Raw genomic sequence first — 23804 nt, forward strand, 5'->3', positions numbered from 1 at the left:
GGTCCCGGCTTTAGGTAGCGCCTTGTCCTTGGCTCATCCCGTCCATAATCCAGGTACACCTTGACTGTTCGAGCTCTTGCTCACATTGGTGGTGCTCGAGCGTGTGGTTATGGTGTCGCGCAACAAGGGAACACAAGATGTGAGATTGAGATAGTGCTCATAGCAACCCGCAGCAAGGCAAAGGACACCCATCCAGACTGGCATGGACCGAAGGTGGGCACAAAGGTGGACGTTGACTCCATATCCATAGGAGTCTCAATAGTGCGCTCATTAGTAAGTGCAGCACGAGCAAGAATCTTGGATATACTTCTCTTAGGCAATAATGAACAATCTCAAGGAAGTAGCGAAGAGGATCAAGATCAGACATACGAAATTCACTATGATGAGCCTTCACAAAGGCAATGTACTTAAGAGTCGTCGCCAGTGATGATTGACATGTAGAAGAAGTGTTCGACCACGAGTTGAATGGTGGATTGAAAGTGCAGGATCATGAGCACTCGCCAAAAACCAGCCGCAATCACCATTGAGACGAAGCGCTCAAACCAGGCACGAGGGGTTTGCTTAGGGCCATATAGACAGTGACGAAGACGACAAACCATGCCATCAGGAAGAGAACCCAGGTGGTGGCTACTTGTAGGCATTCTTGACATCAAGCTGAGAGACAGACTAGCGGCGAATAGAAGCCACATTGAGAAGTGTGCGAAGAGTGGTCGTGTGGGCCATATATATAAGAGCAAATGTCTCATTGTAGTCATGACCATGTCCTCACCACTAAACAAGCTTTGTAACACTCAAGAGTATTATAAGTCTTAACCTTATAGACCCACTTACAAGTGATGAGACAAGCACGAGGAGGAAGGGAAGTGAGATTCCACGTGCCTATGCGGGAAGCGCATCAATCTTCGATGCCATCACATGCAACCATTTGATATGAACGGCCTCACGGTAAGAAGTCGTCTCGGGAAGAGCTGCGTAGTAACCATAGCGTTCAATAGGCAAAAGTGGGCGAGCTGGAAAGCCATACGTAGGGTGAGCTGGAGGAAGTGTGTTGCCGACAAAAGAAGATATAATAGTCGAGGGAGATGGCTCATTAGAAGAATCCACAACATGCGGACCACAAGTGTAGTAAAGTCGAGGAACATGAAAAGTCAAAGTGCCAAAGAGTGCCTTTACTATCTACTAGGAGGGAAGTACCATCGGTAGTAAGAACATGTATAGGAGAATCTGTATGTGGATTGGAGGACAAATTGGAAGAATCATAACTTGTATGACCAAGGTTACATGGAGGTGTACCAGATATTGTAAAGTGGTCTCTTGGTACCATTAGAATAAGTAGCAAAACCTTGAAAACATGTCAATGGCGAACCAAAAGAAGCAGCTACCAGACACTGACATCGTATAATCTCTAGCGTAGTCAGGGCTCAATTGAAGAGGTCGACGAAGAAGCATCACGAGACGAAGAATCACTCAATTTTCTAGAAGCGGCCGGGGATTGGGGATCGTTCCAACCGGTTTTTAGTTTAATCTTTTATCTGTCTTTCTCTATCTTTTTGTTTTTTTGGTTCGTTTTTCCTTTTTAATTTTGTTGAACCTTCTTCAAATTTGTGAACATTTTCTATCCGTGGACTTTAAAATTCGTGAACAATTTTTGGAATTTGCATACATTTTTTAGAATCCATGGACAATTTTTGAATTCGCCATGAACATTTTTTGAATTCGTGAACATTTTGGAGTTCACAATTTTCTTGAATACGTAAATATTTTTCGAATATGTGAACTTTTTGGAATTTGCGTAAGTTGTTTTAGAATCCACATATTTTTTGAAATCGACGTGAACATTTTATGAGTTCACAATATTCTTCAATATGTGAACAATTTCTCCTATTCATGTACATTTTTGGATTTCACGAACTTGATTTGAACACATGAACATTTTTTCACAAACTTTTTTTGGAATTTGTGAACAATTTTCAATTTGTGAGCATTTTTTAATTCACAAACTTTTTGAATATGTGAACTTTTTTGGAATTGGTGAACAATTTTTGAATTTGCAAACACATTTGTTGAATTTGTGAACATTTATTTAATTCGCAAACATATTTTTTGAATTTGTGAACATTTATTGAATTCGCAAACTCTTTGTTGAAATTTACCTTGCTTGTTAGTAGATTCTAAGGACATGGTGTGATGTATATAGAATTGTGGTCAATGCTATGTTAGGTGTTTGGGTCAAATTATTATTAGAAAGTAGGGGTTAATGTTTGCCAAAAAAGATTTTTTTTTTGAGAATTTGCCAGTCATTTTCTCCTTTACCGTATTTCTCTTAGTCTCACTCCCAACCACTTCATGATCCGAGAGAGGCAAAACGCTCAAACCAGGCACGAGGGGATTGCTTAAAGTCATAGAGAGAGCATTGAAGTGGTGGCTGCATGTCGTCAGGAGTACAATACCCAGGTGGTGGCTGCATGTAAACCTCCTCATGCAGCTCACCATTAAAAAATACATTCTTAACATCAAGCCGAGGCAGACCTGTGGCGAACAAAGGCCATAAAAGAAGTGTGCGAGAAGTGGTCATATGGTTTGCAGGAGCAAAAAGTCTCATTGTAATCAGGACTCGTAATCAGAACCATGCTCCTGCTGAAAGCCACGAGCCGCAAGATGAGGTTTGTAATGCTCAAGAGAACCATCAGAGCGAGTCTTAAACTTGTAGACCCACCAAGTGATGGGACGAACATGAGGAGGAAGAGGAACAATATCCCACGTGCCAATGTGCTCAAAGAGCAGCAATCTCTGCCATGGCAAGGTGCCATTTGGTATGAACAACATTACTATAAGAAGTTGGCTCAAGAACCACAGCACCAACGCTTGGAAGATTAAGGCGATCAACGGTCCGAAGCGGAGGAGGAAGGTAGCCATAAGTAGGCCGAGACGAGGAAGATGGTACATCTGTAGACGCATCCACAACACGTAGACGACGTGTATAAAAGTGAGGAAAAGATGGAAGAATACGAGCAGGAATCATCGGGATAAACTCGGGTGATAGAGACAAGGAAGCCACTGGTGGTGAAGGTGTAGAATCATGTGATAAGCGAGGTGAGTAAATCATAGGAGATGATGGCGTTGGATCTGCAATAATCGAAGAAGCAACGAGTGTCGGGAAAATTTTAAAGAAGAGATATCCTCCACTGGAAAGGTCGAGGAAGATGGACAAAGGTAGAAGGAAGAGACTCATCAAAAGTCATATCCCAAGAAATAGGCATCTGAGGACCAACATGATCCTAACAACGATATCCCTTGTGCTCATCGTTGTATCCTAAGAAGACACATTCTACAGACTGAGCAGTCAGTTTAGTGCATTCATGTGGGGCAAGAATGACATAGCAAACATAACCAAATAATTGAAGTGCTGAATAATCAAGAAACAATCAAATAGACGCTTGAAAGGAGTGCCATCCCGCAGAGCAATGGATTGCTGAAGATTGATGAGATAGATGGAAAAGGAGACAGAGACGGCCCAAAAGTGCGGCGGAAGAGAGGTAGTGACTATCAACGGACAAGCTGTCTCAAGAAGGTGACGATGCTTGCACTCAGGCACGCCATTCTGAGCATGTGCACCAGGACAAGAGAACTGAGCAAGATTACCTTGCGTAGCAAGGACTACACGTAACAGCTTGGAGATATATTTTCTCGAGCAAAGTTAGCACAGAACACATGAATAGGCGTAGAGAACCGAGTGTGAACCATGGCAGCAAAACACATATCTAGATAAGACCTCACTACGGGAAGAAATAAAGTATATCAATGTGTGTCAAGATAAATCATCTATATATATTCTCCAGTAGAGTCAGCATAGGACACACGAATAGGCGTAGAGAACTGAGTGTGAACGATGGCAACAAAATGCTTATATATAGATAAGACCTCACTATGGGAGAAATCAGGGCCGGGCCAACAAAATCAGAGTCCCTGTGCGAAACTCATCCCCACAATAGAAAATTAAAACATGTGTAGTGTATATATCATAATGTCTTACATAGCAAGGAATATATATTCAAAAATCATACCTATTCGAAGCTTGGTTGCATAGTCTTTACTTGAATAACAACATTCTTTTAGTGTTCTTTAAAATGAAATCTTCAATATCCTCGTAATCAATGTTCTCCAACACTTCACTCTCAAGTGCTATTGTGGCCAAATCAGTAAGCCTTTGTTGTGTCATTGTAGTACACAAATACGACTTCAATAGCTTCAATTTTGAAAAGCTTCTTTCTACTGATGCAACAGTCACAGGAATGGTCAATAGAACTATGTATGCAACACCTGCATTGGGAATACAATCATGTCACTTTAAAAACTTTAGAATTCCAACTGGACCATATCATCCTTTGAAATGGAATCTTTAAGTAACCTAAACTCCACTACAGTTCATTGGCATCAATGTAAGATTTGCCATTTTTTAAGGGTTGCCTCAAGATTATCACAAGATTTCAAGCTCTCATTATCCAATGACTACAATGATTTGAAAGTAAATAAAAAACGAAAATCTTTTTGCTAACCTCATATTGTTCAAATCTGCTTGTAAGTGACATAATTGCTTGATCAACAATAGTTGTAAAATAACCGTTTCTAAATGATTCCTCTGCAGACTATGTGGGAACATTTGTGTCCTCTGGGTTCTCATCAAAATGTCTCTTTTAATTCCTCGTCTTCCATGAAATGTTGTACTAATAACCATATCAGGTGCAATTTTTTTTGGCCATCTCCAATGCTTCTAAAAAGCCACTTTCTCTATACCTTTTGAAAATAATAATCAACTCTTTCACTTTCTCAATAGCAACATCTATAAGCATATCCTTTGCTTGCAAGTGTTTGCTTACTAAATTAACAACATATAATACCTCAGACCAAATTACTCTTGCCACTATAAGTTCATACTCCCCAGGTTCATTATTTGCCAAACCTTTTGCCTTGCTGCTCGTTTTATATCATTATCAGTTTCAGATAACTAAAATGAAAAGAAAGGAAATATATGTTATAGTTGGAGATAGCCAAAGGAATTACATAATAATCAATATAAAAATATTTGGTACCTAAAGTAGAGCCTCCCAAATGGCTGCACATTGAAATATGATAGCTTTAACATTGTTGACACAACTCTCCCAACGTGTTGCTGATACTAACTTGAGCGTCACTCCTATCTATGTTATCTTATAGAATTGCATTTCTTCGTAAAAATTGCGAAAGTTATATAAATGTGTTGGATGATATCACAAAGTGTTAAATTAAGGCTATGGCAACCACAAGCAGAATAGATAGCTCTAGGATTTACATTCAAAACTCTCCTTTGTACCCCATGATGTTTTCCTTTCATATCTGACCCATTATCGTACCCTTGTCCTCACATTATCTTTATCAAGATCAAGAAGTTAAGTTCATTATCTAGCACTTCTAAAAGTCCTTGCTCAGTCGTACCATTTACATCTCAAAATCCTAGAAAGGATTCTTCTACACAAACATGACTTGAAGATGAATCCACATACCTAACAATTGAAGATATCTATTCTTGGTGGCTTGCATCAGGGTACAATCAAGTATGACCGAGAAATATTTTGCACTCTTTATTTTCTTAACAATCTCAAATTTAATAGCTGAAGCAAGCAAGTGTATCAACTCATTCTAAATCTTATGATCAAGATGATGAGCATGAGTTTCTTCATTTGTAATACGACAAGCATGCTCTTGAATAACTGTGTTAAATTCAGCCAACATCTCTACTAGTTCCAAGAAATTCCCATTGTTGTCTTCATACAGTTTGCTGTTACTACCACGAAAGGCTAGATTATGCTTGGCAAGAAATTTAATAATGCAAAGAATTCTAGACAAAAAATTTCTCCAGTGCTCCTTTTCATTCTCAAGTTGACCTTGAGCATCTTTATCAATAGTTTGATGCTTTTGCAATCTAGTAGTACAGAGCTCATACCAAGTGGTCATATTCAAAACATGATCTACACTTGTCTCATGCTCTTTTAAGTGTATTGCCAAGATGTGTCCAATCATCACACCCCTCGTTTGCCAACTGACCTTTTCTATGCCCTTTTGTTAATAATTTACAACCAAAGCAAAATAGTATATTCAGGTCCTTAGAATAGACAAGGCAATCTCTATCGCAATGCTCCCCATTTGACATAATTCTAGTATAGAATAGTGCAGAAAACCCTGCTAGAATATCTATCCTTAGGACCTTTCTGAGATTGTGAGTCTCTTTGAGGGCCCTTTTGTCCTAAATTGTCAATCTGCTTAGGATCAAGAGAACCCCAGTTTCTTGGATCAAATATATCAACATGAAAAGAACCGCCGACATCCGCAACAGGTGAAGTATTTGAGTTAACATCAATACTAGTTGTCCTGATGTCATCACCATTATTATCCATATCAATATTTGTGTTACCAATAAGATCATCATCAACCTCATCATTATTTTCTTTATTTGCTTGTTCATCTCTATGATCATTGTCAACATTATTATCAACCGTGAAGCCTTGATCTTGTGATTGATTATTAGAGGACACGTGTGGTTCTTTCGCAACAAACTTATCCATGGCTCCTTTCTGTAATCGACCTAACTTCTCTGTTTTTTGTTTTTTTCAATCGCTTTTGGTACCCGGATTCATGTTCTCTATCCTGAGAAGACATGACTTGGATCTTGAAACATGTAGAGAAAAGATGTAAAATAACAGAATTAACAAGCTATTGGCATATATTAAAATTGCTAGATGGAATGCGATCTGCAGAACTCATGGATTGATGGCCGACAGCTGATAGAAGCACATGCTGAATTGGGTGGGGATGGACCGATGGAGGATCGCCGAGCTTCAAGCGTCCTATTGGAAAAAGAGGAGAGGAGACAAACAGACAAGAGATGAGGGCAGGAGGCGGTGTTGGAGAGGACTCGTCCACTCGACTTGGTGTCCTCGATGGCTCAATGCCTTGATTTCTCGTCGCCTGGGCTCCATGGGAGACTATGCAGCCTAGACGGCTAGACGCGCTAGCGCTAGTGGGGCAGCTTACGGGCCCATGCTGGATATCGAGTAGCAGACCTGTTGGCTGCTGCTTGCTATGGGCTGCCTTGTGCTAGGAATTTCATGGCCCCTGGAATTGGCCATGTTCCGTTGCACGAACTACACGCCCATGGGCTCAGGCCTGGAAGAAATCAAGTATATCCATGTGTGTTAAGAGAAATCATCTATAAAGATAGTGATGACCTCCTTCCAAGGCAAAGGGAGATGGACCCCAGACATCAGACTGGACAAGGTCGAAAGGATGCTTGCTCGTGCTCCTGCTCGCCGATGGTGGTGCTCGAGTGTGCGGTGATGCGGCCGCCCAACAAGGGAAGACAAGATGTGGGATCGAGGAAGCACACATAGTAACCCACAACCAGGCAACGGATGCCCAGCCGGACTGGTAGGGAGCGGAGGTGGATACAAAGGTGGACGTTGAGCTTCATAGGAGTCTTAATAGTGCGCTCATCAGTAAGAGCAAGAAAATCCTGGATATACTTCTCTTGGGAAATAAAGAAGCCATTAAGGTAGAAGAAACCTCAATCTCAAGAAAGTAGTAAAGAGGACCAAGATCAGACATAAGAAACTCACTATGACGAGCCTTCACAAAGGCAATGTACTTAGAATCGTTGTCGGTTATGATTGACATATGGAATAAGAGTTCGCCCACGAGTTGAAATGTAGACAAAAAGTGCAGGATCATGAGCACTTGCCGAAAAACCAGCTGCAATCACTATTGAGATGAAACTCTCAAACTAGACACGAGGGGTTTGCTTAAGGCCATATAGAGAGCAACAAAGACGACAAACCATGTCATCAGGAAGAGAAGCCACAACGAAAAGTGTGCGAAGAGTGGTCATTTGGGCCATAGGGGCAAATGTCTCATCGTAGTCATGACCATGTTCCCACCACTAGACAAGCTTTGTAATGCTCAAGAGAACCATCAGAGTCTTAACCTTGTAGACCCACATACAAGTGATGAGACGAGCACTAGGAGGAAGGGAAATGAGATCCCACGCGCCAATGCGCGAAAGAGCATCAATCTCCGATTCCATCACATGCTGCCATTCGGGATGAGCAACAACGCCATGATAAGTCGTCTCGAGAAGAGCGGTGCTAGAATAACCATAGCGGTCAGTAGGCGGAAGTAGGCGAGCTCGGAAGACATAAGTAGGCTAAGTTGGAGGCGGTGCGTTGTCAACAGAAGAAGACAGTAGTCGAGGGAAATGGCTCATCAGAAGAATTCACAACACGCGGATGACCAGTGTAGTAAAGAAGATGATGAGGGGGGTCAATGGGGAAGCCTCAGGTAATGAACGAGGTGGGGAAGCCGCAAGTGACGGTGTGGGGTCTACAACAGTAGTATGGGAAGACACGATGGGATGGGTGGACGAGGGCAATCCTTGAGTGATAGGTGTATTTGAAAAAGTGAGGAAATAAATATCCTCAATGGGGGAGGTCAAAGGAGAGGATGGACGTGGATATAAATGACGAGAATAATCAAAAGTCACATCTCGAGAAATGTGCATCTGACGACTGGCTGGATCCCAACATAGATAGCCCTTGCTCATCATTGTAACCTAAGAAGACACATTCAACAGACTAAGTAGTTAGTTTGGTGCATTCACGGGGGGCAAGAAGAATGTAGCAAATGCAACCAAACAAATGAAGCGTTGAGTAGTCAAGAGAACAACCAAAAAGATGCTCGAGAGGAATGTCAGTCTGTAGAGCAGAGGAAGGATTAATGTTGATGAGATAGGTAGAAGTAGAAACTACCTCAATCCAAAAGTGAGGTGGAAGAGAGGCGACAATCATCAACGCACGAACCGCCTCAAGAAGGTGACGCTGCTTGCGCTCAACAACACCCTTCTGAGCATGAGCACCATGACGGTGAAGAATATGCCTCCTGGGCACCCTGTTGAGGGTGTCTACGGTAGAATCATCCACACCAACTCGTTGAATCTGTTGCCAGTGCCGGCGTGCCGTGAGACCATAGGCGGAAGGGCCATGAGACTGAATCGAATGCCTTCGCAGTGTCAACCTTGAGCATAAGGGTTGCGATGTGTCTAATGTGCAAGCCCTTAGTGGTGAGCATGAAGGAGCTCTAGTTTTCCTTCATCAGTTCTGGGAGCCGAGGCATGATGTGAAGAGCAAGCAGCTTCGAGAAAAGCCTACCAAAGGTATGCAGCAAACAAATCAGGTGGAATTGTGCGACCTTATTCGAGTTTTTCTTCTCTGCCACCAAGACGATGAGGGCATCATTAGGCTCGACGAGGCAACCCGGTATAAGCAAATAGAGCTTGTGGACGACTACGGCAAGCTCATCTTTGATGATCTCCAAAGCGAGTTGGTAAAACAACTCTACGAGGGATGGCGCAACCCATGATGGACGAGTAGTCTGCCAGTGTCTACTCCTTATCCTCATGGGTCAAGGCGACAATACTGTCACGGGCAATGGTAACCATGTGATTTTTGCAGTGGCAGTGGCACGCATGGATGTAGAAGTAGCACGTGTTTGCGTCTCCCTCGGCTAGCTAGTGGAAGCGGAGGGCTGGCGGGGGATGATGCACTTGAGGGAGGCCAAACCAAGCAACTTAAGCTTCAACTCTTTGCGTAGATTAAACTGCTTTTGGGACAGTTGTCTTGCAACACGTTGAGCTGAAAAATGATTACCTTAGACATGAGCTGTTGTAGCTTGATGCTGCCAATATGCTGGTTGCTCCACAGCTGCAATGTGTTGTCCATATGCTTCAGCAGGACACCCAAACACTAGAGTTGGTGAAGGTGCGGCGACACATGCTAGGCATCAGCAACCACCTGGCGGAAGCCATCAAAATTCGGCCAGATATCCTTGAAGTGGGACTGGTGAGCCCTAGGCATGAAAATCTTGGTGTACAGGCTAAATCTACTGCCATGGAGTATCCGCGCGGAAAAGCAACTAGGATGTCATTACCCCCGATTCGTTGAGCAGAACAAGCGGTCTGGCTGCACCAACGTTGGTGACCGTCGCTTGTTGCTCGAACTGTAGCGTCGCCCGATGAGGTTGATCTCGCAAAGCCCAAGGTCAAGGAAACGGTGAAATCTGCCCATCTATCTTCTTTCTAGGTTAGCTTTATTCTTACCCGCCCCCACCTGCTAGATCAAGTTGAAGTCACCGGTAACGACCCAATGACCAGGTTGCGAGGAGCGCAACGCAGCTTTTGGAGGAAAGCAAAGTGATTTGCATCAGCTAAAGGACCACATACGGTTGACAATCACCAAGGGGGTGCCTAAGGCGAACACAGAGGGCAAAGGTTCGAGTCAGTGCATTAAGGCCTCACACGTTTCAAGAAGACCACACCGAACTAAGGATGAGAGACGAGAGTAGCACAAGTGACCAAGGCGTTGACCCCACTGCTGAAAAGAGCTGGTAGACAAGGCAATGGAGGTGGAGAGACTGGCGGCGGTGGCAATGGAGGGAAAGTGAAGCCAGTCAAGCTCCCAGAGGCCCTGGGAGTTATGACATTGGGGGCCAGCACCAAGGACAACACCAGTGTGACGGTCCGAAACAGAGCATGAGTCAAAGTCGAGAATTACCCAACAACAAGTGTCAACAATCTGACCACCAGAAATGAGCTGCATGGTATGTTGAGGAACATGAAAGGACAAAGTGCTAAGAAGTCTTTGGCCATTAACAAGGAGGGAGGTACCTGTTAGGAAATATGCAACTGTATTTCCAGGTGGCCATATGCCATTGTATACACGTACAAGTGTTTTACAATATGCAAAAAAAACCTTTATAGAGCGGGGAAAATACAAAGGGGTACACGACTAAATATATAACTCTTAACTCCCCCTCCCTCAAACTCATGGTGGATCAACAACACCGAGCTTGGAGAGATAGATATAGAAGTCGTGTTGTGCTCTAGTTTGGGCATTCCTAAAGAAATGTGCCAAACTCCGAAGGCACATACTGAGGAGCAATAATCCGAATTTTGCACACCAGCACACACAAAAAAGCATCAACGCCAATATGCTTGGTGAGCTCATTCTTCGTTGGGTCGCGCGCAACACTATGAGCACCTGTATGGTCAAATAAGAGCAAAGTAGGTGTAGTGACAGAAATACCAAACTTATGAACTAACCAGTGTAACCAAGTCACCCCTGCCGTCAAAAGAGCCATAGCTCGAGGCTCAACCTCTGCACTCAAACGTGAAATTGTAGCCTGTTTCTTTGTCTTCGAGGCAGTGAGAGAACCACCAAGAAAAACATAGTAAGCAAAAAGTGAACGACGATCCCATGGATCATTAGTCCACGTAGCATTTGAATAGGCCTGACGCTATAATGAACTAGAGCAGGGAAAGAACATACGGTGAGAGATCGTGCCACAAAGATATCAGAGAACACGAAGGAGAAGGAGGTGACTATAGTGAACCAATGTGGGTGCAAAGACAAACTGACTCAAACTATGCACGGGATAGGAGATATCTGGATGAGTAACATCTAGATAAACAAGACTCCCAACAAGATGACGATAACACGTCGGATTAGACAAGGGTCACCATCACTAGCACGAAGGTGAACATTGAGCTCCATGGGAGTCTCAACAGTGCACTCATCAGTAAGAGCAGCATGAGCAAGAAGATTCTGGATATATTTTTCTTGAAAAATAAAAAAGCCATCAGAGGTAGAAGAGACCTCTATCCCAAGAAAGTAGGCCAAAATCAAACATAAGAAACTGCTCACTAAGACGTGCCTTCACAAAGGCAATATACTGAGGGTCGTCGCCATTGATGATCATGTCGTTAGCATACTCAGGGTTGGCGGAGACGCTCAGGGTCGTAGGGACGGTCATTAGGCTAGCGGCGGAGGGAGCATCGAGGCCCGAGCTCTAGGCGATGCATGCATCGCGGGTGGAGGAACGGTCAGCGTGGGGCGCAAGGAGCAGCAGGTGCGGAACTGTGGGTCTTTATCTCCCCTTGTCTAGCACAGGCTGGTGAAGATATGAAGGGAAGTCAGGGCGCCTCAAACGGCAGCTGCTCCCCTCTGGCTTGGACCAGAACCCCGGCAGCCGCGGAAGTGCAGAGAAGCGAGCAAATGGCGTAGCCGCCTCTCTCTCTCTCTCTTTAATATATATTACCCTGGGTGAAGAATAACTTATTCTTCATCCCGGTCAAACGACCCACCGAGCCGGACTCCCTTCGTATCCGCTCGGTTGCCCCACCAAAAGAAAAAAACAATTCCCACCACGGCTGGCAGACAATGATTTTTTTTATGTTAGCGAGGAAAAGAAAACTCCAGCTATGTTGTCTCAACATAGCCGGTCCCAAGCCGGGTAAAGGAGGAGGGTTGTGATAGGCTTGGCGAGCCAATGTAAAAACTCAGCCACTCTTATGGAGATGAAACCCAAAAGATTTTCGTTGGGGCTTAAGCGTGCGGAGAATGTCAAGAGAGGTCGGGGTAGACCGAATTTGATATGGGAGGAGTCCGTTAAGAGAGACCTGAAGGATTGGAGTATCACCAAAGAACTAGCTATGAATAGGGGTGCGTGGAAGCTTGCTATCCATGTGCCAGAGCCATGAGTTGGTTGCGAGATCTTGTGGGTTTGACCTGTAGCCTACCCCAACTTGTTTGGGACTAAAGGCTTAGTTGTTGTTGTAGCGAGGAAAAGAAAATTTGGTCGTGGGTATTGCGAGCTAGCCTCCCCGCAGTTTCTGGGAAGCGCGGGCTCCACTACCAGCAGCATCGAGGTCGGAGGTGAGGGTCGATCGTTTCGGCCGCGAGCGGGCGGTTTTGCGTTGGGTGTCCTTGTCGGCGCTTGGCTTCAGCCGCGGAAGAATCGGCGCCTCGGCTTCGCGGCAACACATTACAGCGTCCCTACTGTTGTGCTTCTGCTCTCGGTTGATTCGGGGGTGGGCATCAGCGTGTGAAATCGACTGCAGAGGATTAGGGCCTGGGGCATCGCATCTTCCTGCCGGTGGAAGGCCTGCGTCCCCTCGAGGCTGGTACAGATTCTGGCAAGGACAGAGTTTCTCGGCCCTTTTTCATTGCATGTGTATTCTTTAGAATCACGTATGTTCTTTAGTAATGCTCCCAAATCTCTGCTCACTCCAGAAGTCCAGATACAGTGCATCACGTAATTTTCTTGTTTAGTTGCCATTAGCCAACTTCACAGAATTCAAGTTGGATTTATTTGAACGGCAATGTCTCGAGCTTTTGGGGAGCAACAGTAATTACAAGCTTAGCTAGCGCCATACCAACACTTTGCCATTGTGAGGATTTGCATCTCACCTCTACCCCAATGTCACAAGTAAAATTATTGTGATTATCCATCTGATGACATGAATAATTTAACTTTGTTCTGTGTTTCATGTTGTCTGGAGCAATGCTTGGCTCCTAGCAGTTTCCAGATGGATTTATTTCCATTGCAATGAGAGACTGTCAATATTTGCTGAATTTTTGGTCGACTCAACCCACAAACCAAGAGGACTTAACCCTCTTCTCCTTGATCTCCTTGATAGTCCAGCAATCAGCAAGTTGAAAAGATTTAAATCAAGGTTCCATGATAATTCTTTTGAATCTCCCTGTAAGGTAGGCTTTTCAGATATTCCATTTCAAACTAAAGGTGCATTCCTTTTACTTCCGGTAATATAAACTATGTATTTTTAATTGTCTAACCTTGAGTGCATAGGGTTTCTTTCACACGAGAGGTAAAGATGTTCCTTGTACAATATTTAGGTTCTGCAGAAAAATATTGTTTTAATTGGTTGTTGTTTGCCTGTCAGTCACACAAGCCTTTGTTTATATTAGGCCTTAGATGCTACTCCCTCTGTAAAGAAATATAAGTGTTTAGATCACTACGGAGGGAGTACCAAGTACTATCTGTTATCCCTTTGTAATAGAAGAGCATAATTTCCACTCCCTAGTTGTTGATCATATTTCTCTGTGCCACATTCTAGTTCCAAAAATGCATGTTGATGGTCCACCTTGTTGATTGCCTGCTGATATTGTGAGATATTTGATTATGCTTGATAATATTAGCAGCGAAGAGTGCCTCATTAAAAATCTTAGTTGGAGAGTGAAATTTGCGTTAGTAGTATGTACTGAATTTTACGGCAGTCATAAGATGAAATTGTTTCTGTGAAACTGAGGACTGAAAGAGCTGATTCTGGTGCTCAACAGTATGATATTTTAGCCCCTGCATAAATTGTGGGAAATCCCACGTGCATGGAAAATGAAGGACTCAAAGGTTAACATAATCCATTTTATAAATCATCACACGTGCATCTTCATTATGTATGAGATTATTCTGGGATACCGCCTCCATTAATTAATTATGTATTAAAGAGGGAATTTATCTTTTGCGATAAACTGAGGAGGGGAGCAGTTATGTTTGTCCTTGCAATTGTGACATGTGTATTTCTACATCTGATGTACAGCGTAACTATTTCAGGGCTTGACAGACCAGTTTTTATCCGGAAGAAAGGCCTTTAGCGTGCGTTTGGATCTGAAGAAACAAAGCAAGATATGGCTGTCTTTCCTCCTAACTTGGCTAGTTACTAGTATCTCCTTGATCCTTTGATAAGGTGGTCTTGGCGTGTGTTTGGCCAATAGAGAACATAACTTGGCAATTTCTGTACACGTTTACTGTATTCATTTATTCAGGATTAGAAGCTTAAATTCTGAATTTTATAGTTCAGGAGTAGCTACCTCCTGATGTAGCGGTTTAATTTAATAGTTTCATCGAATGTGAACAGAAGTATATGTTGTTAACATAGTTGGGTATACATATCATGTCACCTTTCTTTTCTAAGTTGTTTGATGAGTTCAATGCGATGAAACAGATGCGCTGAACATATTCAAGGTTTCTAGCGGGAATCACTTCTTCATGGCCATTCTGGTGATAATGGTTGTACTACAGGTAAAAAAACAAATAGTATAATTCTGCTATTCCACATATGTAGTAGTTTTGGTTATTGTTATATGTTGTTTCCTTTGTATATATGCAAGCTCTTATCATCGAGTTTCCTTGGCAAGTTAACTTCAACAATCATGTTAAGCTGGCAGCTATGGTTGGTACTGATGGGAGTTGCTCGTTTAGGTGCTGATGGTCCAAGAATTGTAAAGACTAGCTAATTCCCCGCGCGTTGCTGCGGAACATTTGCTCAACCAATTGAAGAGATGCACATAGAGCAAAACAATGTAAAATTTTGACAAACAGCCATAAACAATTGTATTGGCCATTCACTATTTTTATCTTTTGCACCTAAAATCCTAACATGTTTGTCCTAAAAATCACATTATCCAGTTAAAAGTCGTCTGGGATTACTACCGATTAATATGTAGTAATGTGGCTATCCCAATAAATATTAGAATGTTCGAACCTTCCTAGCTTGCCTTTCTGAAAATTGAAGCAAATATGGACAATTTGCTAAAACAGGTTGGTTGAGATAATAATGTGTATAAATTGAAAATTTGACTAACCTTGAAGATTAATAGTTATGAAAATACTGCATTATGGAAGCAAGTGGAAACTGTTACTCATCATATGACCATATTTCCCATTTGTAATTATTCCCAACCATGGCGACAAATACAATGCTCCTTCCTGCAAGAGGTTCTCCTTTTAGATTATCCAAATATGAAGATTAGTGAAAAGCTAAAAGAAGATCTTAAGTGCAGCAACCGAATATGCATGAATCAAGAATGAAAAAGGATCCACTGACTTGAATGATACACTGAGCATGGCAAAAGAAATCAATGGGAGGAAAGCACTAATGCAAAAGAACACCTATGTGGCATGAACATGCACACCTAGTAATTAACGTACCCACTCCAATCTAACTACACGCATCTGACTGAAATCAAATTAATAGGCAGGTTAAGAACAATCCAAAGTAATAGAGAAAATCACTATGACAATATAGGAAGGATGAGTGGCAGAAGTTAAAGGACAGTGAACATCTTTGTCTACAGTACAATACCTTATGATCACAGTGTCAATCAACAGAGAAATCCTTCAGGAAGTTTTCAATGTGAATTCCATTCAAGGGATCCTGAATCCTGATATGCTAGTACTTTGTTGCCATTGTGTCGCGGAGACAAACATAGGGCTGAAGAGGGAAGGCCTGTCCGGCACGGCCGCACGGCCACACCCTATTGAATGATCAACGCTACACGAAGCAGTTTTCGTGAACATCCATGCCACGGCCGAGACCTTGGCCGGCTGGCCGGCCTCTCCACCTACTCGTCCCCCAGACTGAAAAGGATGCCATCACATGACTCTTGTACATATCCCACTGGATACAGAGAGGAGTGGAAGACCAAGGTGAAAGCTGCCAGGGTAAAAGATCGATCGTTCTTTATTTAGAAGAGAAAAAGATGAAACGGAAGCAGGACGTGGGAATAACATTAGACGGTTGGGCTTCCTTTTGTTTTAGATAGACATCAAGAGTTAGATGAGACGATTGGGCTTCTTTTTTTCATATGAGTAATAACTAGTACAAATGTCCGTGCGTTGCACTGGGCGAGAAAAGGGACATAACCTGCTTCATGTGCTAAAAAGGTGTATTCTTACAACATTATTGAGCAATAAATAAAGCGTATGGTTAGCCTAAAAAACCTGCTTCATGTGCCATTGTGCATCATTTTTTATATCTAATTTTAATAAATGTCGATGATAAGGTTAAACATGAAAATTTTCTTATTTTTAATAAAATTTAACGTTTACATAAAAATTGGAACACTTTTTTAAGAATAGTTAACATTTTTACTAAATTGGAACATTTCTCTAAAAAAGAATTTTTTTTAACAGATGTTTTTTTAAGAATGTTTTGTATTTTTGAAAATTATATTATATTTGTAATTGTTTTTTGCACTATTTGGGCTTGGACCAAACATAAGGATTTGCCTACACAAACACGCACGCTCTCAGAAAAAGAAGACATTGTCGTTGCGAGATGAACTACACACACTGTCTCTCTTCCCATTCCCCATCTCATTATCCCTAGCACAAATGCTTGTGCGTTGCAACGGGGGACATTGTTACCTATCTCATCCCTTGACCTATTTCCGCCCGTTCTCGTCGCCTCGTCCATGTTTGTTATCAAAATCTCCTGAGCCCCACGGTCCTCCTTCCTGCCTTTAGTGGACCATCATGTATACCCAGACAGTGAGCTTCTTCGCATTAATTAATGCAGTCTTTCATTGAAATGTGATGTTTCATCGTGTATGTTGCTTGCTTGGACGAGATAACCAATAACCAGAAAAAGATGAATTGTTTTACGAAAGAATTTTTGGACCCATAAAAAGTATATCTCTTAGGATTCCTCTTTTATTGCTTGCCACATAGCATAGTAGGACTCAATTTTATTTTGTAGAGCGCATGCAAGCGTGTCTTAGGAGAATCTCTCTTAATTACCCACCATATTTCTCAAGCTTGCATTAGGAATCCCCTTCCTTAATTATCCCACAATAGTACTGATTCCTTTTTGCCCCATTTGATTGCCCATAATTCCTTTCCTTTTTTTTCTCGAGAATCCTTACTTCCTTCCAATATTTCTTCCGTACACAATCCTTCCTTTCTTTTTTTTTCGAGAATCCTTCCTTCCTTTCTGCGTACCAACTCCTGACCCTCCGATCACCAATTTCCGAGCCGGCTTATTAGGTGATTGATGATAGGTAATTTGACCACGTATATAAGTTGATGGTTCTGCCTTTCAAAGGGCGAGGTGGTACTATTGATAAGAATACTAACCGCTACCTGTTAATGTATAGGTAGGCCTAGTTCAGTTGGCTGGCGAGTTCGAGTCCTCACGCACACTTGATTTTTTTCCTTCTCGCGTTACCCTGAAGTTGGGCCAACGGCCCAGCCTGCCAGCCCAAGTCGGTACGAACGTGATGTTTTTGATGTTATGGGCAGCTACATAGATTAGTACCATCTCGGGTAAAGAAAATATAATATGGAAAAGGTGGACGGACCAAAAACGGACGAAATTACGGTGGTAAGAAACAATAGCCCTTTATTAATAGGTATAGATATAGATTTGCTGATGAGACGTCTGGGTTTCGGTGTTCACTATAAAAAACACACCGAAATCTATTTCTTTTGATTTTTTTTGCATGGCAGATATGACGGCCCAAAGTATGCATGTCTCATGACTGCATGCAGACGCATTGCTTGATGGAGAAGTGATGACGTGGCTAGATGCTAACGTGGACACCTTGCATGTTTAGAGATAGTGGGATGAACTATTTAGATATTAAAAACATTAACGTGCGCACAAAGCGCGATCGCTGGGTGATCCACCTGGCATTTACTGTGCCATATAGGAAGAAAAAAAGGTAAAAAGCGTCGAACCGTCGATCCCCTGCTCGTCTCCTATTTTCGCTCTCTCTCTCGTTTCTCCTCCCTAAGTGGCGGCTAGGGTTACCGCGGCCGTCGCCCCACCCCTGCTCATGGCCTCGGTTGATTTAGCGCCGCCGCCACCCCTTTTCTCTTGTCCACGCTCTCTGTCCTTGCAAGCAACCTCTCCTCTCCTCGTCTCTCTCCTCCGCGTCTTCCTCCGGGGAGCCTTGCGGCTGCAGCAGGAGGGGAGAAAGGAGGCCGGGCCAGCCGATTTCCTCGCCGGATCTGGAGCGCAGGGGCGACGCCGGCGAGTAACCGATCAGGGAGGAGCATTGGTCGCCGGTGAAGAAAATATGGGAGGGAGACGAGAGGAGCACTGATCGGGTGGAGTCATCAGGGATGGTCGATGCCAAGGTCAGCTTTCCCAATCATTCTCCCCCATCTTTGCAGCAAGACTCATTGGGTTCCTTCGATCTAAGCCGGTTTATGTCGTTTTGCTTCATATAATCATGGTGGAACTAGGCTATATTTCTTACAGTGAAGCGAGGGTGACTAAAAAAAATTTGGTGTACGTCAATCATTAGCTTGAATTTTTACCTGCAGCTGATCTTATTCTGGTGAGAGTTTGATGACAGGGAGAAAGTTCAGAGATGTGTCCAGTCTTGCATTCCCAAGTAATCATTGGTGTTCATTTTTGAAATACTGCTTTGTACTTCCACCGTAACAAAATGTAAGACGTTTTTATACCCTATGCAAACCAAAAAAAGTCTTATATTTTGGTACAAAGGTTGTACTCCCTCCATTCCCTTATACAAGGCCACTATGAAAAATACATTTTGCATCTATACAAGGCCACTAACAGTAACCGAAGCAAAATTTAATGATGTTTTCTCATAGTAGCAACTTGTTTAATACTTGCATGCGTGTAGTCATAATGACAGTGTGCTACTTTCTTCTCATTCCTTCGTTGCATGCATGCAGACATATTAATGATTCCAAATGACAAGAAGAAAAGTTGGCTTGTAAAATAGTCATTAAATTTTACCTAGGTACCTGTAATTTGAGTTTGTGGCCTTGTATAAGGGAATGGAGGGAGTAGTTTTATTTTCCTGTAGCTGGTTATTGAGTGGCATGTACTCCCGCCGTTCCTAAATATAAGTCTTTTTAGAGATTTCACTATGAACTACATACAGATGTATGTAGACGTAGTTTAAAGTCTAAATTCACTCATTTTGCTCCGTATGTAGTCTCTCATTGAAACCTCTAAAAGACTTATATTTAGGAACGGAGGGAGTAGTAGATTGAGATGAAGGATGTGAGTGAAGATTTGACATGTAAGAGGCAATCAATGATGCAAGTCGTGAGAGCAGTCGATGTAAAATGACAATCATCATGTGCGGAGGTCACGAGAGGAGTCGTTAAAGAGCGACCATGACGGCCAGCAGAAGATGAGCACCAAGCACTGCAGAAAGGTGTATGCGAGGCGGAGCCTATGTAAGGGACACCACCAAGAGTTAGTGGGCAGCAAAGGAGATGTGTACCGGACGAAAACAGTGTACTTATTATTATTATTATTTTTATTACTTGAAGATCAGAAGCAGTCAGCGGAGCCAGCACCAAGCGGTCAAAGCAGCGAGTGAGGCATGATCGAGTGACCTTCACGGTAGGATCCAACAGGTAGTGCCGAACTGCAGGTGGGGTGGAGCGATGCACAACAGGGCCAGGAGCGGACTCTTTGTGCTACAACGACGTGCATGTGGGCTGCCGTGTTAGGATCAGACAATGGTAAATGGACAGAATTGACCTCAAGACGAAAGTATTTCACAAAGTGAACCGTGGGTGAAAGTATTTCACCATTTTCACCCAGCTGACTCTTTTGTGTAGCGCCCGACAGGTCGGCTCTACATTACATCGAGTAGCGTCGAACTGACTGGCGCTGCACACCTGGTCAGCGTGGCACCCCGGGTCTAGGTCTGGCCCCAGCTCTGGTCGTGCAGCGCCCAGAGCAAAGGCGCTATAGTTCGAAGTGTAACGCCTAGCCCAAAGGTGTTGCACTTCGACTTAGTAACCGCAGCCGCCAGGCCCTCCCCCATCCTACCCATTCGCTTCAAACAGAGGCTTCGGCGTTGCGGCTCTCTTTCTCTCCCCCTCTCAATTCCCTCTCCAAATCTCGCAGATCTGACGTTTTTGTTCGTGGATTTCTGTCCCAACCTCTTCTAGAAGGTATTCTCCTTCAATCCCCTTCTTTTTATCCCAAAAATCTTCCCCATTGTTCACGTTTGTGGTGAAACCCTAGTTTTGAATTGATTCAAAAATTTCTATGGGAACTTGAAATAATGTGTGTTGATTTAGCCTATGTAGATTAGTTGTAGTCATTGAGGAACTTTTGTTGTTGTTGATTTGTAGTGTAAATATCCATTTGGTTTGGCCAACTAGATTGATTTACCTTCAGCTGGAGTGGTGCTTTGTGGTAGCTTCAATCTTGCGGTGTCCTCAGTCTGTGACAGAAGGAGTAGCGAGACACGTATTTGTATTGTTGCTACTAAGGGTAAAACGACGGGGTTTGATCTTTTTTTTTACACAGTACAGACACAAGCACTCATATACACGTGCATACACTCACCCCTATGAACGCACACACGCACACCATACCCCTATGAACACCTCCGAAAGACTAAGCCGGCATATCATCTTGAAATTTACGAAGTCACCGTAGGCACCTCGTCATCGACGGGAACGTCTCCTCCCACTGAATGCGCATCGTCGGAAATCCTGAAATAAATCCAGGAATAAATGCGAGCACCAGGACTTGAACCCTGGTGGGCTGGGGATACCACAGTCCCTCTAACCATCCAACCACAGGTCGATTCACGGGTTTGATCTTATTGGTTGGTTTTATTCTGTCTACTCCCTTCGTTCCTAAATATTTTCTTTTTAGAGATTTCAAATGAACTACCACATACGGATGTATATAGACATATTTTAGAGTGTAGATCCACTCATGTTGCTTCATATGTAGTCACTTGTCGAAATCTCTAGAAAGACAAATATTTAAGAACGGAGGGAGAGGGAGTACATTACATTAGTTTGCTTTCACACCTATCCAGGGGGGTTGTCCCTACTATAAATAGGCTAGCCCTTCCCTTCGTGGGGTACTTTTGCCATTTCTATCAAAGACCAAAGACATAGACTCCTCCTGAGATTGGAGAGCTCTTATTATCCTTATTCTCGTGATTCCTTGAGAAAATGCTTCTAATTCGTGCTGCACGATGATGACCCACAAGTATAGGGGATCAATCGTAGTCCCGTTGATAAGTAAGAGTGTCGAACTCAACGAGAAGCAGAAGAAAATGACAAGCGGTTTTCAACAAGATAGTTTCTGCAAGCACTGAAATTGTCGGTAACAGATAATTGAAAGGGTGTTGTTGAAGATGTTGATGAAGATTGGCCTTCCAAAGATGAGAGGATTGTTGGTGATGATGATGGCTTTGATTACCCCCTCCGGGAGGGAAGTTCCACCGGCGGAATCGCTCTGCCGGAGGGCAAAAGTGTTCCTGCCCAAGTCCCGCCTTGAGACGGCGACGTTCCGTCCCGAAAGTCCTCTCCTTATTTTTTAGGTCAAAAGACCTTAAGTATTAGAAGATGGGAACCGGAGGTGGGCCGGGCTGGCCACAACCCACCAGGGTGCACCTGGGGGCCTGGCGCGCCCTGGTGTCTTGTGGTCAGCAGGTGGACCCCCTCCGGTACTTATTTGCTCCAATATTTTTTATACATTCCAAAATAATTCTCCATGAAGTTTCAAATCATTTGGAGATGTCCAGAATTGGTATCTCTGACGTAGCTTTTTTAGGTCCAGAATTCCAGCTACCGGCATTCTCCCTCTTTGTGTAAACCTTTGCATATTATGAGAGAAAAGGCATTACAATTACTCCATAAAGCATTATTATGCATAAAAACAATATAAATAACAGTAGGAAAACATGATGCAAAATGGATGTATCACATGACTAGATCGTGTTTTGTAGGTTAGAGTTCGTGGTTTCCCTTGCGGATTGCACCTATCCCGTGCTCCACGACTTGAGCGTGGTTGTGTGGGGTCGTATTGCGGGTTGTAGGTCAGAGAATGTTCGGATTGCAAGCTTCGGTGAGCATCCTCCTCGTCGGGTCATAATCTCTTATTTTCCGTTTTTCGGCTGCTTGCAACTAGTTATCCCCTTCCTTTATCGATCCTACGTCGTGAAGATCGGATCGCCCCTTGTACACCCTCTTCTCCGAAGACGGTGTCGCATCATCTAGTATTCAGAGCAAGGTTTACACGGTAGGATCTTTATCTTTGTTGCTAGATCTATCCATTTTAGTTTGGTTTTCCCCATCCTAGAGTCCAAAGCCAAAAAGCCACAAAAAAAGAATCCAAGCCTTTGTTTGCTGAGATCTAGTTGTTTGCTTTCCTCTTTGTGTTTGCACCAAGTTCTATCCAAAGTTATTGCTGTTTTTCTTTGAGTCTGGTTGTTCGATCTATTGTGCTGCAAAAAAGCAAAAAAAGAGGGGGAAAAGCAAAAAAAAGCAAAAAAAGAAGAGAAAGTGTTGAGCAAGTGTGAAATCATATTTAGTTTGGTGAGAAATTTCAGAAGTTGTAGTGGCAAGTGTTGCAGCTCAAACGTGGTGTAAGGATCTAGAAAATTTGCTTGTGCATTTGGTTTGCATTGATTGGATCTCAGCACTAGCCCTCCTCATTGTTACCCCACCCAGATCCACCTAGAAACCACCAGCTTCCTTCCTTTCATTCGCCCGTCCACTCCTGATTTGCTACCACCGCACAGCCGCCAAGGAATCATTAGAATTTGGGTAAGCAAGAAGGTGAGCTGAGTGTTTTCCACATATATTGTTCCTTTGTCCACTACTTTTGAAACATAACATGACAGGATCCAACTCGAGTGTGCATGGACATTATAATGTGGAGGATGATTTCCCAAAAACTCGTGCAACACTTGGTGATATGATTGAAGAACGTATAGTTGCATCCTTGTGAAGGATGTTCGGAGGCCATCTTCCTATTGCGGGTAATGGGGATCAACACCGACATTGCCCTGCTTCCTTGCTGGCCACCGACAATCGCCGACGCCACAACAACTGTCGTGGTTTTGTCACGGCAGATGCCCTTATGAAAGGACTTAGGTGTGGAGCCATCGCGACGTAGGTTAGCTCGAAGGGGTTGAACGGGACAAAGGACACAAAGGATTTACCCAGGTTCGGCCCCTCACAACGAGGTAAAAGCCTACGTCCTGCCTCTAGTTGTATTGCTTGAGTTTCGATTACAAGGGAGCGAATATGCTTGATCTAGCTCTCGATTGATTATTTTCTTGAGTTAACCCGTGAAAGGATCGAGAAGAGGTGTCTAGAGGGGGTGAATAGACTCTTAG

The 23804-nt window shown here is 43.2% G+C and overlaps 1 protein-coding gene across 3 annotated transcripts in view; it reads left to right on the plus strand.

Annotated features, from left to right (window-relative positions):
• LOC123180487 (uncharacterized) overlaps positions 1-15335 on the plus strand; it is a 33608-nt gene extending 18273 nt beyond the window's left edge. For 2 of the 3 annotated variants that reach the window (XM_044592560.1, XM_044592562.1), the window contains one exon: positions 14491-14824. In XM_044592560.1, coding sequence (XP_044448495.1) covers positions 14491-14619 — 129 coding nt within the window. In that variant the 3' untranslated portion in view covers positions 14620-14824. Of the gene's footprint in view, positions 1-14490; positions 14825-14881 lie in introns of those variants that run through there. The other variant, XM_044592561.1, reaches the window with a different exon arrangement.
• Positions 15336-23804: the final 8469 nt, after the last annotated feature.

Source organism: Triticum aestivum, chromosome 1D (assembly GCF_018294505.1).
Source record: "Triticum aestivum cultivar Chinese Spring chromosome 1D, IWGSC CS RefSeq v2.1, whole genome shotgun sequence".
NCBI lineage: Eukaryota > Viridiplantae > Streptophyta > Magnoliopsida > Poales > Poaceae > Triticum > Triticum aestivum.